At 39.9% G+C, this 17,742-nt stretch overlaps 1 protein-coding gene across 9 annotated transcripts in view; it reads right to left on the bottom strand.

Moving 5' to 3' along the window:
* Positions 1-17,742, bottom strand: part of SNX30 (sorting nexin family member 30) — a 126,219-nt gene that overhangs the window by 44,683 nt on the left and 63,794 nt on the right. For 8 of the 9 annotated variants that reach the window (XR_014247893.1, XR_014247894.1, XR_014247895.1 and 5 more), the window contains 3 exons: positions 5,719-5,877; positions 1,638-1,833; positions 42-241 (listed from right to left, as the gene is read on the bottom strand). Coding sequence is in view for 5 of the 9 variants with exons in the window: in XM_082404105.1 (XP_082260231.1) it covers positions 42-241; positions 1,638-1,833; positions 5,719-5,877 (555 nt within the window). In the remaining 4 variants the exon portion in view is untranslated. The remainder of the gene's footprint in view (positions 1-41; positions 242-1,637; positions 1,834-5,718; positions 5,878-17,742) is intronic. The other variant, XM_082404106.1, reaches the window with a different exon arrangement.

Raw genomic sequence — 17,742 nt, 5'->3', positions numbered from 1 at the left:
CAAAGGAAGTACCTAAGTACACAAGAAGTGAGTCAGCTTACCTTCATGGAGTCAGAGTATAAAATATATTCCCTAAGCACAGGTAGAAAGTCTTCTGTCATGTCCTCTGTCAGCTCTTCCAAGGCTGCAGAGCAGTTGCCGATGCAGGCTGACACACCCTCCAGGGGCTCAGCCAGCTCCCCCTCTAACGCACTCCATGTGGAGTACACAGGCCCATATTCTCTCAGCTCTACAAGGTACTCTAAAGGGAAAAGAGAAACCAATTAAGATCTGGCTGGGTAGCAATCACTGGTATTACTGCCTCAATAACCAATGCAGCCAACAGCTCTCTGAGTATGCTTTCCCTTAAACACAACACTGTTTATAACCAATTTTTTTAATCTCCGAAAGCTGATACTACAGCTAACACTATAACATCAATCAACTCTACTCCATAATAGGAATGTCATGCCTCTGGATAATGGGGACCACAATGCCTTTGGGGGAAAGTGGTGGGAGCTACATCTACCAAATACCTTCCTAGAAACCTACTCATCTACCCCTACAGTGAAGCCATATTTTAACAGGCAATGGAGGCAGAGTTTCATATAGGTTTGGGGGGGGTGTTTTTAAAAATTAAAAAAAAATCAGTCACAATGGAAAAATAATGGAATTTTAGGAAACACTTGATACAAGAAATGTGGTCTTACATAAGCAGACTCACTCTCTCACTCAGGGGTCACCCCAACACCTTGGTCCCATCAGAATTTACCCCACATGATCTTTAGGTGTAGATGGTACCTAAAGCCATTTCCAAAACCTGCAGGCCCTACAGGATACCAGCAGCAGGTAAAGGAGAATTAAAGCACAGGGAACAAGGAAAAATGTAGTTTGATTTCCCCCACAAAAAAACCTGGCCTATCATTTGTCACCAGGATTCTTGCCATTACAACAAAATGTTGTTGCCATTTTTTTAGTAACCAATGGATGGCAACTACTGGAGAATCCTTCTCTATGTGTTTCACATCACATGCCAGCATGATCATTAACACTGTTCAGGTCTATTTGGCCTACACACGTGTAAGAAAACAAAGGGCCCCAACATTCTGGGACACAAAAAAGCAAGTGGCCATGAGAGGGGTGGGGAGGAAGTGGTGGCAACAACCAGGAAGGTTAAAGAAAGGCCTCATAACTCCCTGGGTCAGGAAGAGTGGGTTTGAAATGAAGCAAGGGTAGGCAGGTGAGTCAATTTCAAGCCTGAAGGCTCATTAGGATCGTAACTTTGGCAAACACTGCTCTCATTTTGAACCATCTTTCTGCCAGAAAAGATACTTAAGTTTATTTTTTAAATGATCATTGCTATGGATGAAGGGAAGTTGAGCGAGAGAAAAGTGGAAAAGCCTAGAGGCTGAGTGGTTGTTTGCTATGGGGAAAGCAAACACAAGGATGAAATGCAGGGCAAGGGACGGGGTGCAAAATTTTACTCTGGTCACAACTACCTCCCCCGCTCCCTGTATTTATTTATTAGTTTTATAAGCAAAATGTGGCCTGGTTCTGCTGCTCCAGCATTTCTGCATTTTGATTCTGCTTGGCACAATGAATGCCATTTCTGCAAACGTGGTCCCTGGGCCTGATCAAGAACTCGACAGAGAGCTCACCTATTTCTTCCTTGATGATCCGCTGGGCTATTCGATCAATGGTTCCCAGCTTGAGCGCAAATGTGTCTAAGTACTCGCCTATGGCTGCAAACTCAAGAGGCCGACTCCTCAGCTTGTAGCCGCCAGTGACATGCTTGACCGACTCACCCACTCGAGTCAGCAACGCCATCCCTTGCCTCTTATGGGCATTCAGGTCCTAAGGATGACATGTGAACAAACAAACTCAAAGGGCTCAACTGCTCACGTGGCCAGGACTCGTAAGCCAACTCGTTTAGGCAGTTTCCTTTTGGAAATGGAAGACTCAGAAAATAAGGAGGTGAGTTAGGTTAAGGCGCTCACCACACACACACACACACACACACACACACACACACGTCTCCTCTCCTTGCCATCACAGCCATCACACAGCCATCACAGCCACCACGCTCACACTCCTGCACCTTTACGCCCAGGTCTCTTTATACAGAGCTGGACTCCTACCTTTCCAATCAGGTTCACTCACCCAGCACACCTTCCTTTAAACGCAACTGTTTAAATACAAGTTTTTTAAAAAGTGTCCCTTTCTCCTATACAAAATATCCTAAATTGTCTTTAGGAGCAAAATTCAAGAGCTGAGATTCATTCCATTCATTTATTTATATCCTAACCAAAGCCATATAAGGGAAGTAGAGGGTGGGAAGCAGGAGACAGTGACAGGAAAGGCAGTGCTACAAAACCCAGGCCAAGGATAGATGCTGCAAATGACAAAACATTTTACCCTGGATTTCTTGGTCGAGGCATAAATGGGAAATACGTTCAGCTGCATAATCCACTGAACTGAAACCTGAAAAGCATATTAGTCTGCCAGGTAAAATAAATGTCTTCCTATCATTAAACTCTAAGGGGAATCTGCAGTATCTTCCCGTTGTTCTATGTCACTTACTTTAATGGTGCCTTCAAAAGTGGTTTTACAGAAGATGCAGGTGTCTGTTCCTTATGTCTACCCTCGATACTAACAGAATGATAATTCCTAGTCCTAGAGGGGCAGGTCTACAGGGAGAGAAGGGAACACGGCACAAGACCACTGCTTTCTGGTGACCTCGCCTCATGTAGGGATAGAGCAGAGGCTAACACAGCTGTCTGACAGCCCCTTCCCACGTGACACACCATCCCAGGCTCGGGTCTCCAAAAGTGCCTGAAATGTAGATCCCTCCTGATCTCACGTCCTTCTCCTCCATGCAGCCAAGGCCTTCACTTCTGCTCTTGATTCTGCCCTCTCCTGTCCACACTTCCCCCACCAGCCAAGGCCCTTGCCCTCTCAAGCATCCCTTCTCTCCTGTCTATAATTTCAATTTCTAATCCTTCAGCATGTGAAATATATGTGAAGCTCACCGATCTTAAAAATGGCAGCAGCCTCCTCTAAGCTCCCTCCTCCATCTCTGTCCTTCCTTTCTGTGCCACCTGCCTGAGACAAAGTTCTAAAGATCCCATCTCGGGGAATTCCCTGGCGGTCCAGTGGTTAGGATGCTGCGATTCCACTGCAGGGGGTGAGGGTTTGATCCCTGGTTGGGGAGCTAAGATCCTGCATGCCACAGACAAAGAAAAAAATTTTTAATAAAATAATGATCTTATCTCCCCTTCTAACTTCATACACTCTAGATAAAAGCATCCCCGTAGGCACCAGGCTTTCACAAGACCGTAACTGAAGCCCTGGAGTTCTAGGAATTGCTCCATAGACAATGTTTTTTTGGATCAGGGTTCGATCCAAATGGACTCACTGGACTGCATAAACTCTACTTCAAGTAGCACTTTACAAAGAACCCCCAGTTAACCAAGTTCATTAACGTGTTGAGTACAGTTATTTAGTCGTACCTATCTGACTGCTGCACCCATTCTGCCAACGATGAAAACACTGATTTGAACACAGCTGATACTAAGCACCCTCCACCTCCCCCAGCATCCGTGGCTTCTTCTTAAGGACCCTTCCAATTTGTGGTAAGATCATGTCATCACAAGGAAGAGGAAAGCTTCTGCATTTACTATGGCAGAGCATGTCAGTGGCTTATCTAAGGACAGGACCAAGTTATTCAAAGCGTTTTAAAAGAAAAGATGGGGGTATGGGGTGGGTGAGATGGGGAGTTATTGTTTAGTGGGTCCAAAGTTTCAGTTTTGCAGGATGAAAAAGTTCTGGAGATTAGATGTACGATAGGGTGAATATACTTAACATTTCCCAACTGTACACTGTAAAGTGGTTAAGATGGTAAATTTTATGTCATGTGTATTTTCCCACAATTAAAAAGAAAAAAAAGAAAAGATGAGGTTATTTAGTGCATTTGCTTCAGCAAATAAAACTGAACTAAGGCAGGAAGTTGTTCTTTGTAAACAAGCCAACTCCCCCGTACTCACTCACCTCAAGTTAGATTTTGATTAAGACTTTGAAGGGCTTTTAAAAAAAAAAATCAGTTAACTCTGATGATAGAAATCAGGATACTGTTTAACCTGGGGAGGAGGGGGGTGGTAGTGATTGGGAGCAGAGATGAGAGAGGCTTCCAGGGTGCTGGGGATTTTCTGTCTTGATTGGGTACTGATTATAAAGGTATGTTCATTTTGTGATCATTTATCGAGCTGTGATTTGTATACTTTTCTGTATGTATGTTATACTTCAGTAACAAAATTGAGCAAATTAAAAATAAAATCAGTTCATATTGCCTGGTCCACAGATGAACACCACATATACCAAAAAAAAAAAAAAAAAAAACCACCTTTCGTACTTATTCTTTACACAAATTCCTAATGACCGGGGGTCCAAGCTTTCTCCTCCTTTGTCTCTTTATTCAATAAAAATGACGAAACTTGAGGGCCTGTCTGGACAACGGACCACTAATCTGGGTGAAACAGTGAGCTGCACTTTTGGAGAACAGAGTGGATTTTACTTTGTGTAGTCACTGGAAGAACTACGTCCGAGGAGCAGTTCACCAGGAAATACTTACTTTTAAAAAGAACACAAGTTTGACCTGTGTGGGAAAGGCTTCCAGGAAAAAAAGAAGAGGAACAGGAATGTCATCAAGGAGGCTAAGTGCCAATTGAGGTCTAGGAAAAAGTAAAAAAAAAAAAAGAAACCACAACACTGGAGGACTTTGCCAGGTGGCTCTTATGTCCCGGAGAATGGCATCCCGTCCAACGTCTTTACGGCAACTGATGTTGTCTGTAAATACTTCTCCATTTTGCCATTTTGAAAAAGAACACTGGAAAGTACCTGGGCCTTGATACCCTTGCCAACATGGAATGAATTACCTATGGCCTGAATGTGAGAATAGGATACATGAAAATAAACAGATGGGGCTGGAGGGAAGCTGGCACAAGAGTCTGAACACGAGCTCCCATATCTGCAGACAATCAGAGTCGAGCACCTCAGGTTGCCGGCCAGTTCTGCCAACACGGAAGTTCAGAGAAAAGTCAGGGGCGCCAATTTGAGTTTGCATACATAGAATCTGGCAGCTGTGTAGGCCCCAACTATTTCCCTGGCAAGTGCTTGGAAAATGCCCACCGGCTAGGAACTTGGCTGCGGGCAAGTAATGCTGAACTACTCTTGGTCGGGCAGTCCGTGGAAACTGTGGCCTCAGGAGCCACACTGACCCTATTTCACATCCTAGGGATACCAGCTGAACTAGTACACACGCCCTGAACTTTAGTTTCCTTGTCTGTGAAATGAGGCTATGAGCAAATACTCACAGGGTTCCTGTGGAAAATGTGCTTACCAAACACTCGATAAACATTCTTTCCCTTTCGTGCCCACCGTTGGTCAGAATGGCCTCACCCAGTAATATCACCGGTAAGTGTGCAGGGAAACACTTATCTCTGCTTTTTGGTAAGTGAAACTATTCTAACTTCCTTGACTGTTGCAGGGGGATATTTCTCCTAAATTCTAACATGGAAACCGTGCCAGGGCAGATGAGCACCAGAAACAAAAACAAAAGAAACAAACCCAGAGCAATTCTATGACACCCACTACAGGGGTGGCTTGTGAGAGATCAAAACAGCTTTTAAGAAAGAGCCCGAAGAATGCTAATCTGGGAGAGGAGTATGAAAAATTCTGCCTTACCTTAGCAGTAAGGAAAACATTAAAGTGTTCATTGAAAGAAAGCACAGGATGATCCGTAATTCTTTTCAGGAATTTATCCAAAGCTTTTCTTCTGGTCTCCACAAACTCTTCTGAAAAACGATCCACAACACCTTTCACCACAAACTTCTCAGGAAGTGGCTACGATGACATGAACAAAAATATTCAGAGTAATTGATAAGAAAGTGCAAAGAAAAACCAGGCTAGCAAATAAGTCCTAGGACCCATCTGTCAAGAACAGTCTTTCTTCATCGGTCAGATCTTTATGTAGTCATCAGTATAAATATTTCTGAAAAAATACCAATGGAGTAAATCACAACTACCCTGTCAATTTTATAATACAAGAAATGAAACAGTAGAGCATGGTCCCTGGAACACAGAAAACAGTCGGTTAACATCTACCAGTAAATCCGATAGTATAGTTATCTTTACATTGCTTGATGAACAGGTGATATAATGGGAAAGTTAAGGCAAGATAAGAAAGAAAGGAAAGGAGTCAGACAACATCAGCCACACAAAAATTTATTTAAATATCTTAAGATCCTACTCCCAGTTCAAGGGGTAAAAGAATTTGGTGAATGAAAAATTAAGTACATTAGGGAAACCCATGTATCTAAAAAAATACCTTTTCTAAGGCAATTTTTTTGTTTAGGTTTATGCTTAAAGGTTCTTAATAAAATAACTTCCTTTACTCCTCACTCAAATAAATCTCTCCATCGTATTTACTCTGAGCCAATATTGTCGGCAATTTAAAACTACCCGGCTTCCAAGGGATCTTTGAGCTTTAACCTATTTCCGTAGCAGCTTGATTAGAAGGCCTTCCTCGTTACTGCCACCACAGGGAAAGAGAGTATCTGCTAATGCACAATTTGAAAATGTTTTGGTTATGAAATATTAAAAGAAAATTTATATTTAAAAAAGGGCAAATGACCCAGTAGACATTTCTCCAAAGAAGATGTACAAATGGCCAAAATGCACATGAAAAGATGCTCGACATCATTAGTCATTAGGGAAATACAAATCAAAACCACAGTGAGATAATCATTAGAGAAACGCAAATCAAAACTACAATGAGGTATCACCTCACACCAGTCAGAATGGCCATCATCAAAAAATCTACAAACCATAAATGCTGGAGAGGGTGGGGAGAAAAGGGAACCCTCTTGCACTGTTGGTGGGAATGTAAATTGATACAGCCACTATGGAGAACAGTATGGAGGTTTCTTAAAAAACTAAAAATAGAACTACCATATGACCCAGCAATCCCACTACTGGGCATATATCCTGAGAAAACCATAATTAAAAGAGACATGTACCACAACGTTCACTGCAGTTCTATTTACAGTAGCCAGGACGTGGAAGCAACCTAAGTGTCCATAGACAGATGATGGGATAAAGAAGATGTGGCACATATATACAATGGAATATTACTCAGCCATAAAAAGAAATGAAATTGAGTTATTTGTAGTGAGGTGGATGGACCTAGAGTCTGTCATACAGAGTGAAGTAAGTCAGAAAGAGAAAAACAAATACTGTATGCTGACACATATATATGGAATCTAAAAAAAAAAAAAAAAGGTTCTGAAGAACCTAGGGGCAGGACAGGAATAAAGACGCAGACTTAGAGAATGGACTTGAGGACACGGGGAGGGGGAAGGGTAAGCTGGGACGAAGTGAGAGGCTGGCATGGACATATATACACTACCAAATGTAAAATAGATAGCTAGTGGGAAGCAGCCACATAGCACAGGGAGATCAGCTCGGTGCTTTGTGACCACCTAGAGGGGTGGGATAGGGAGGGTGGGAGGGAGACGCAAGAGGGAGGAGATATGGGGATATATGTATATGTATAGCTGATTTACTTTATTATAAAGCAGAAACTAACACACCACTGTAAAGCAATTATACTCCAATAGAGATGTTTAAAAAAAAAAAAAAACCACAGTGAGATACCACTTCACACCCACTAGGATGACCATAATAGAGACAGAGAAAGACAGGAAAGGAAAGAACAAGTGTTGATGAGGAGATGGAAAAACTGGAACAAGCATTTAAGTCTGCAACCTCCTTAAACTCTGTAATATGTCAATACAGAGATTTTTTTTTTCTTGTAAGTTATAGACCCCCAAGCGCGCGCGCACACACACACACACACACACACACACACACACACACACACACACACAAATGTTGAAATAAGATACAGGAATAAGGACTTACGCAATGTGGAATCCTAAGCACTTGGAGTGAGAAAGCCAAGAAGCAACCCAATTTATAACACAAAAGCTTTCAAATATTTAGGAACTGGCAACACCAGCACTGCTGGAAAGGAAGCACTTGGGTATGAGAGAATTCAACAGCCTCGACTTGAAGAGCTTTGGGAAGCCCATATGTTTTAGATCTCAAGAGTAAAGACTCTGCTGGGTGCCACCTTTGCCTCTGTGCCTCAAGTGGCTGTAGAGAACAGCCCCCTCCCCAAAGCTAACTATTCCACCTGTGTCCTTGACCCATTAGTTCACTATCATGCACCTGTCACCATCAATTAATTGTACCTTCTCTACTGTTTATCTTCAACATCTCCTCATCCAGCTCTATTCTGAGTCTATAAAAACATGGTTGGTTCTCTTTGTACCTGAAGAAAAAAAAAAAATCTCTCTCTTGACCTTACATCATCTCCGCTCTCCTTCCTGTCTCATTCAACCTTTTTGAAAAGAACCATTTACATTTACTTCCACTCTTTCCCTTGATTTCTCAACCCCCAACCTTACTTCACCCCAAAACGAAGCCATCATTGGTACTGCCTTCAATGCTGCGTTTCTCTGCCCTATCCCTGGCTTCATGCAGAAACCGCTCTTTTAAAGATCATCAGTGACTTTGTAATTACCAAACCCAGTGGATATTTTTATCTCATGAGTCCTGTTGAGCATACTCTCATTTGCCTATGCTGAACAGGACTTAGGAAAAAGGCCTAATGAGCAAATAAGTAGTTAGGTATGCCTCATTTCACGTAACAGATAACCTTCTGAAAAGAGTTATCCATTCTTCAGATTCAGTACATTGAACTTTGTTTAATGAATCAGGGAAGCTTGCTATTTAAAGGAACCCTGGGGTGAATCCTTCTGCAAACAGAATTTCCTTCTGTAATAAGCATCATTATTGCCAAATGTACATGGCTTCATAAATGTGTTTCTTCCTATTTCAAGCTTCCTTAAAGGGATATACCTACTCTCTGCCTCACCCTTATAATTACCTTCTGGGTTGTTTATACATAGGAACCTGGATTGCTGGTGAAATCAAGGGCATCTACACTCTGTAAATGAAATAATACAAGTGAAGAAAGAGTTCAACACAGCTCCCAGCACATGGTAGATATGGAATGAATGCCAACTATTTGTATTAATTGGTAAATACTGAGAACAGTATTTACCAATTACAGAACAGAACACTATCTATTTTACATTTTGTAGTGTATATATGTCCATGTCACTCTCTCACTTCATCCCAGCTTACCCTTCCCCCTCCCCGTGTCCTCAAGTCCATTCTCTACATCTGCATCTTTATTCCTGTCCTGCCCCTAGGTTTTTCAGAACCTTTTTTTTTTTTTTAAGATTCGGTATATATGTGTTAGCATACAGTATTTGTTTTTCTCTTTCTGACTTACTTCACTCTGTATGACAGACTCTAGGTCCATCCACCTCACTACAAATAACTCAATTTCATTTCTTTTTATGGCTGAGTAATATTCCATTGTATATATGTGCCACATCTTCTTTATCCATTCATCTGCCAATGGACACTTACCTCACTACCCCTCTACCTCACTACAGCTCATATTGAGCTACATGAGTTTCTTGTAAATTTTGGAGATTAATCCTTTATCACTTGCTTCATTCACAAATATTTTCTCCCATTCTGAGGGTTGTCTTTTCATCTTGTTTATGGTTTCCTTGGCTGTGCAAAAGCTTTTAAGTTTCATTAGGTCCCATTTGTTTATTTTTGTTTTTATGTCCACTTCTCTAGAAGGTGGGTCAAAAAGGATCTTGCTGTGATATATGTCAAAGAGTGTTCTGCCTATGTTTTCCTCTAAGAGTTTTATAGTGTCTGGCCTTACATTTAGGTCTTTAATCCATTTTGAGTTTATTTTTGTGTATGGTGTTAGGGAGTGTTCTAATTTCATTCTTTTACAACATGTAGCTGTCCAGTTTTCCCACCACCACTTATTGAAGAGGCTGTCTTTTCTCCATTGTATATTCTTGCCTCCTTTATCAAAGAGAAGGTGACCATATGTGCATGGGTTTATCTCTGGGCTTTCTATCCTGTTCCATTGACACCTTGATATTAATCACTGAGACTGATTTTGGACTTTTGACTTCCAGAATTACAAGATAAAAAATTTTTGTTGTTTATGTCACTTTTTAAAAATAAAATCACCGGGCTTCCCTGGTGGCCCAGTGGTTGAGAATCCGCCTGCCAATGCAGGGGACACGGGTTCGAGCCCTGGTCCGGGAAAATCCCACATGCCGCGGAGCAACTGGGCCCGTGAGCCACGATCACTGAGCCTGCGCGTCTGGAGCCTGTGCTCCGCAACAAGAGAGACCGTGACAGTGAGAGGCCCGCCCACCGCGATGAAGAGTGGCCCCCGCTTGCCGCAACTAGAGAAAGCCCTTGCAAAGAAACAAAGACCCAACACAGCCAAAAATAAATAAATAATTAATTAATTTAAATAAATAAATAAATAAATAAAAAATAAAATCACCTGGTGTGAGGATGAGGGAGTGGGTAAGGACAGAGATGAAACAAGATTGGTCACGAGTTGGTAAGTGCTGAAACTAGGTGATGAGAACATGAGGGCTCATTGCACTGAATCTCCCTGCTTTGGTATGCTTGATATTTTCCATAATGAAAAAGTTTTTTTAAAACTATATATGCATATATATATTGGAACCTTCAAATAATCCTATCCGCAAAGCATTACAAGAACCCACTAAATATTTCAAGGTTTAATCTTAAAATATTTACATTTTATAGCACTTGATACTTTGGTAAAGCACTTTCACATATATCATATTTTATATTAGTTTATAAGAAAGTATTTTATAATCTGTGAAACAAAAGTATAGTAGATTGTCCCAGAAAAGCTACTATTTCTGGGTGGGAAATCTGGACAAAGATTTCATTTGCTCAGTCTTGATATGTCCCGTTTCCTCTTGTCAGCTTTTAAACTGTTTCTTCTATGCAATTCAACAAATATTTACTGCATACCCACTACATGACAGAAAACTATTTTTCCTATTTATATCAAACTAACAGAAAATATTGCTCCTAACCAAAAATAGTAACAAATAAATTAAAGAGCATCAAGATTAAAAGGAAATCTTGCCATCTGCAACGACATGATGGACTTGGAGGGTATTATGCTAAGGTAAATAAGTAATACAGAGAAAGACAAACACTGTATGATATCATTTATATGTGGAATCTAAAAAATACAACGAACTAGTGACTGTAACAAAAAAAGAAACAGACTCATAGATATAGAGAACAAACTAGTAGTTACCGGGGGAAGAGGAAAGAGGGGAGAGGCAATGTAGGGGTAGGGGATTAAGAGGTACAAACTATTATGTATAAAATAAGCTACAGGGATATGTTGTACAATACAGGGAATATAGCCAATATTCTATAATAACTATAAGTGGAGTATAACCTTTAAAAATTGTGATCACGACATTGTACACCTGTAATTTACATAATATTGTACATCAACTATACTTCAATAAAATTATAGGGATAAAGTTTTTTTGTTTTTTTTTTTAAAGAACAGTCACAAAGCCTGATTTAATTCAGGTACTGGAAAGTTCAACTAATGATTCACTATTTATTAACTTATCTACTTGGTAAGCTAAAAGCATATATATTTAACAGTACCAAAAAAAGGAGCCAACTAGAAAGTGAAGTTAGACTTTTTACTGATTATTTCATATTAAGAAAAACAAATGCTGCATTACAAATTTCTTCCTATTAATTCCCATGAGTTTACCACTACCCAAAACAAAACTGGGTCCATAATAAATACAAATGCATCCTTCCAGCAAAGCTCCCTTCATAAAAACTGAAGCAAACATTAAATTTCTAAGTGAAATTAAAAACTAAAGACTTTAATAAATGTATGTGCTTTATCTTCAAAATGTGCATCCACTGAGACATGAAATCTCTCTGCTGTGTAATTATTTGTGCCCCAGTAAATGAAGCGGTGTTAAAACCAACTTCTGACACAAAAAATAAATTAAAAAGCAAAAACCACGTCACAACGAAGACTCTCTGGTGGCTCCAACTATTAGATTACAAAGAAAAACAAGTGAATTGCCATTATGAGATGACAAACATAACACATCCAGCACAGTTCTAGTTTTAGGTTGGCATTTGAAGAACATATGATTATTTCTTTCTGCTTTTAAAATCCCAGAAAAACAAAGCAATACAAAAAGAGAAAAATCTGTTGCAGCACCAGAAAATATAAAGGTACTGTTAACAGGACAGAATTTGTTAAAGACACAAAGCAGAAAAGATTGGATTGAGAGAAAAATCAATCAGTATCAACCATTTGGTGACACTACTCAGGCAAAGGAAGAGTCGGCTTAGGAAGTAAGGGGTTGAATTTCCCCAGTAGAGCCCCAGAAGCTGCCAAGTTCAGAGCCATAGGGGCTGGAAACAGGGCAGGTCTCAAGACAGCCAATGGGGAGATGCAAATGAAAGAACTTGGGGCCTCCCCAGAACCACAGTCTGGCTGGCTGTTCACCTACAATTTCACATGGCTCCAGTGAAGCTCAAAAAAAGTGGGAACTTTATCTCCATGCTTATAACGTAAGCAATAGACTCTGAAAGCTTAGGAATTCTCACATTTTTAACCATAGCTAACTAAAATTGGCAAAAAGAAAAACCCACAAAAAAACCCCAAGAACCCACCACCACCCCCCATTTTCCAACTGATTCAAAAGATTCTAAAGTTCACCTGAAATATAAAATGTGCAAATAGCCAGAAAAACTCGGAAAACAAAGACTACTGTGGGCATAGATGGGGACCTATCCAACCAGATGATGAAACATTCTGTAAACTTATAATAATTCAGTAGTGTAGCAGGGACACCACACGAAAGAGAAAAGAGATCGATGAACCAAAATGTTCAGAAATAGCCCCAAAATGTACAAGTCTAATGCATGACATAGTCTAATACACAAACTATTACACTGGTGATTGATCGCTCCTAAATGGTTCTGGAACAACCCACCATCTGAAAAAAATAAGATCCTCCCATCTCACATCAGAAAAAATTCTAGATTTAAATATAAAACATGAGGACATAAAAGTAATAGAAGAAAATACAGAATATATTTTTTTAACATCCTAGGTTAGAAACAAGCTTCAAAGCCAGAAACTGTAAGGGAAAAATTAACTTGGCTGGGAGGGAAGGGATGTTATCTTTTATGGAGTCAAGTTGAAGACAAAAGACAACTAGAGAAAAAATAGATATTCTCAACTGGGTTAATTTCCTTCGCAGATATGGAGTGTTTACAAACCACTAAGAAAAAAAATAGAAAAATAAAGAGGCAATTCATTAAAGAAATGCCAACATTCAATAAAGTCATAAGAAGACGTGTAGCTTCACTGGTTAAAGAAATGAAAACTAACTGTATAAGAACAAACTCAAAACGGATTGAAGACCTAAATTTTCTAAAAGCTAAAATTATAAAAATTTTAGAAGGGACTTCCCTCATGGCGCAGTGGTTAAGAATCTGCCTGCCATTGCAGGGGACACGGGTTCGAGCCCTGGTCCAGGAAGATCCCACATGCCGCAGAGCAACTAAGCCTGTGTGCCACAGCTACTGAGCCTGTGAGCCACAGCTACTGAGCCCATGAGCCACAACTACTGGATCCGTGTGCTTAGGGCCCATGCTCCGCAACAAAGAGAAGCCACTGCAATGAGAAGCCTGTGCACCGCAATGAAGAGTAGCCCCTGCTCGCCGCAACTAGAGAAAGCCCGCGTGCAGCAACGAAGACCCAACACAGACAAAAATAAATAAATTATTAAAAAAAAGATTTTTAGAAGACAACATAGGTGTAAAAGCAACCTAAATGCCCATCAACAGACGAATGGATAAAGAAGTTGTGGTACATATATACAATGGAATATTACTCAGCCATAAAAAGGAACGAAATTGAGTCATTTGTTGAGACGTGGATGGATCTAGAGACTGTCATACAGAGTGAAGTAAGTCAGAAAGAGAAAAACAAATATCGTATATTAATGCATGTATGTGGAACCTAGAAAAATGGTACAGATGAGCCAGTTTGCAGGGCAGAAGTTGAGACACAGATGTAGAGAATGGACATATGGACACCAAGGGGAGAAAACTGCGGTGAGGTGGGGATGGTGGTGTGCTGAATTGGGCGATTGGGATTGACATGTATACACTGATGTGTATAAAATTGATGCCTAATAAGAACCTGCAGTATAAAAAAACAAACAAAACAACTAATACTAAATTTTCATTGGGTTATTTGTATGGAAATACGTTAATATAAATGTTCCAGACATTACATGAAATTTCTAAAAATCTTATATTTGTATTTGTATGGAAATATGTATGGAAATATGTTAATATAAATGTTTCAGACATTAAAAAAAAAAAAAAAAAACAATACAGGGGACTTCCCTGGTGGTCCAGTGGTTAAGACTCCGCGCTTCCACTGCAGGGCGCATGGGTTCAATCCCAGGTGTGTGTGGGGGGAGGAGATCCCGCAAGCCAGCGAGGCCAATAATTAATCAATTAATTAATTAATTAATGCTTGACATAGTGCCTGGTACAACTAAGCATTCAATAAATTAAAAAAAAATACAAAAAAAAAAAAGATTTTTAGAAGACAACATAGGTGTAAATCTTTATGACCTAGGATTAAGCAATGGTTTCTTAGCTAAAACACCAAAAGCACAAGCAAACAAAGAAAAAATAGGTAAAGTGGACTTCATCAAGATTTTAAAACTTTGTACTCCACAGGACACCATCAAGAAAAGAAAGAGACAACACGTTAAACAGGAGAAAAATTTTGCAAATCATATATCTGAGAAGAGATTAGTATCTAGATTACATAAAGAACCATTTTAACTCAACAATAAAAAGACAACAACCCAATTTTAAAATGGGCAAAGGATCTGAACAGATATTTCTCCAAGGAAGATAATAAAGGTACATTTAAAAAAAAATTCAACATCATTAGCTGTCAGGGAAATGCAAATCAAAACCACAAAGAGATACCATTTCATACCCACTAGGTGGCTATTATCAAAAGGAAAGATAATAACGGGTGTTGATGCAGACGTGGAGAAAGTGGAACCCTCATACACAGCTGGTGTGTATGTAAGACGATGCAGCCACTTTGGAAAACAGTCCGGCAGTTCCTCAAAAGGTTAAATATAGAGTTATACATGATTCAGCAATTATATTCCTAGGTATACACCCAAGAAAAATGAAAACATATGTCCACACAAAAGCTTGCACATGGATGTTCATAGCAGCATTACTCGTAACAGCCAAAAAGTGGAAACAACCCAAATGTTCATCAAAGGTGAATGGACAGACAAAATACGATATATCCATAGAATGGAATGTTACTTGACAATAAAAACAAAGCACTGACATGTGCTACGACATGAATGAACCCAGAAAACATTATGCTACGAAATAAAACCCAGTCACAAAAGGCCATTGTGTATGATTCTACTTACATGAAATGTCCAGAACAGGCACATCTATAGAGACACGTAGAGTAGTGGTTGCCAGGCAATGGGGAAGATAGAGGATTTGGAAGCAACAGGCAAGAAGTAAGAGGTTTCTTTTGGGGGTGATGAAACGGTTCTAAAACTGATTGTGCTGATGGTTACACAGCTCTATGAATACACCAAAAGCCCTTGACTTGTACATTTCACGTGGGTGAATTGTATGGTATACTGAATTATACCTCAATAAAGCTTTTAAAAAAAAAAAAGAAATGAAAATTTAAACAATAATTATGTTACATGTTTACTGGGTCTCCATCTGATAGTTAACTCCCCTGGGCAGGAGTCCCTTGTCTATCTTATTACCCTTCACCTTCCTAAGGGCAGTAAAAAGGCCTAGTAAAAGGACCAAAGTCGATTATTAATAACAGACACCTCCCAGCAAAGCTGCTGTAAGACGAATTTCTTTGGGGGGAAAAAAATGTTTGTTTGCAGTCTGACTTTCATATTTAAGTCAGAGATGCTCTCCTACATTAAATCTCTCTCCACCGCAGATATGCACTAAGAATTTATGAAGAAATTTAAGTCTCTAGATGCTTCTACTCACTGCTTTTACCCAGACCACAGGAAACCAGACTTAAAGATACTCTGGATCCACCTTGTGCATTCTGGAGACTTCCATTCTCTCAGTTCTGGCTTCAGTGTCTATGCATGAGTCTACTATGTTTCACCAGCAGGTGTCGCTGTCTAACCTTTGGTCTTTAAGTACCAAACTTCATGTACTCCTAGTTGCCAGGAAGTGGTGCATAACTCCCCTTATGCATAGTGTGGGCTACACATAAAGAGCAACTTCCTTCCAGTACAGTATGGAGAGGGAGAGAAAAAAGAATAACTGTACAGTGGAAAAACCTGATAAGCACTATCTCAAGTCAGGTAATCAACATCAACAGTGATAAATACTGTAGATGATAGTATATACCCCTTATATGATGTAATGAGAATGGTACTTTACCCCTGTGCTTTTCCTCCTCAAAACACATCACGCCAGGCTAACTATGAGAAAAACATCAGACAAATCTCAACGAAGGGACATTCTACAAAATGCCTGCCTGGTACTCCTCAAAGCTGTCAAGGTCATCAAAAACCAGGAAAGCCTGAGAAACCGTCACAATCAAGAGGAGCCTGGGACCAAGTAGACATGACAACTAAATGTAATGTGTTACCCTGGATGGGATCCTGGAACAGGAAAAGGACATTAGGCAAAAAATGAGGAAATCTGAATAAAGGACTTTTAGTCAAAAATAATGTATCATTACTGGCTGATTATTTGTGACAAATGCGCCATACTAATAAGCAAAACTGGGTGTGGGGTCTGTGAGAATTTGCTGTACTATCTTTGCAATAATTCTGTAAATCTAATACTGTTCTAAAATAAAAGTCTGTTTTTAAAAAATTCACTAGCTGCCAGTTTTGCCAAATTAAGATTTTAAGGAATAGTTCCAACTGTTTAAAACTATAGTTTCTTTTTTGGCATGTTTTTAAGTGATTAGAAGACAGAAAAGCAAAACTTCAGGCCTGGAGAGCAGAGGGAATAGATTGGGGGGTGGGGGGCGGGGGCGGTGGTTTCCCTGAGAAAGAATGGAGCCCCAGGCAAGACCCATCATTCCCATCACAGCACTAGCAACATGGCCACTTTTGTCTTGAAAACTAAGAAAACTGCTAGTGTGTTCACAGCATATTCAGCCTTTTCCAACCATGAGGGGAAGACTGGAAGATGCAGTGGTAGTAGGAAAACTGGCAGTGCTAAGTTATCCAGCCAAGGTTTTTACTGAAAGATAAAGCCCTGCTGAAGAGTTTTATGACCCAAATTGCCCTAAAGCCCCAAAGCCCAAGAAACATCTGAGGTCTAAACAGTTATTTATATTTTTAAAAAAAGTGGAGAAGTACTCAATACATTTGTTGATTTTAAGTAGTCTTTTAAATTTTATTTGCTCTAGTCTTGTTTTTTAAAATGTGCAGCTAAAATAACAAATAAATAGTATGCTTCTTCAATGAATAGAGTCAACTGGCTTTTGGTTTGTTTTCTTAAAGGAAAAACTGTGGTTGAGTGGATTGTGTGCTAGATTCCTGCTCTCAGAATTACCCATGTCTAAAGAAAGCCCAGCCAGCTGTAATCTGAGACATCTTTCTCCACCTGGGGGCAGCTATCCAAACCGCAAGAATGGAGTCTAGG

The sequence above is a fragment of the Balaenoptera borealis genome, assembly GCF_965194805.1.
Source record: "Balaenoptera borealis genome assembly, chromosome: 8".
Classification (NCBI taxonomy): domain Eukaryota; kingdom Metazoa; phylum Chordata; class Mammalia; order Artiodactyla; family Balaenopteridae; genus Balaenoptera; species Balaenoptera borealis.
This window is presented reverse-complemented; position numbering and strand designations above follow the sequence as displayed.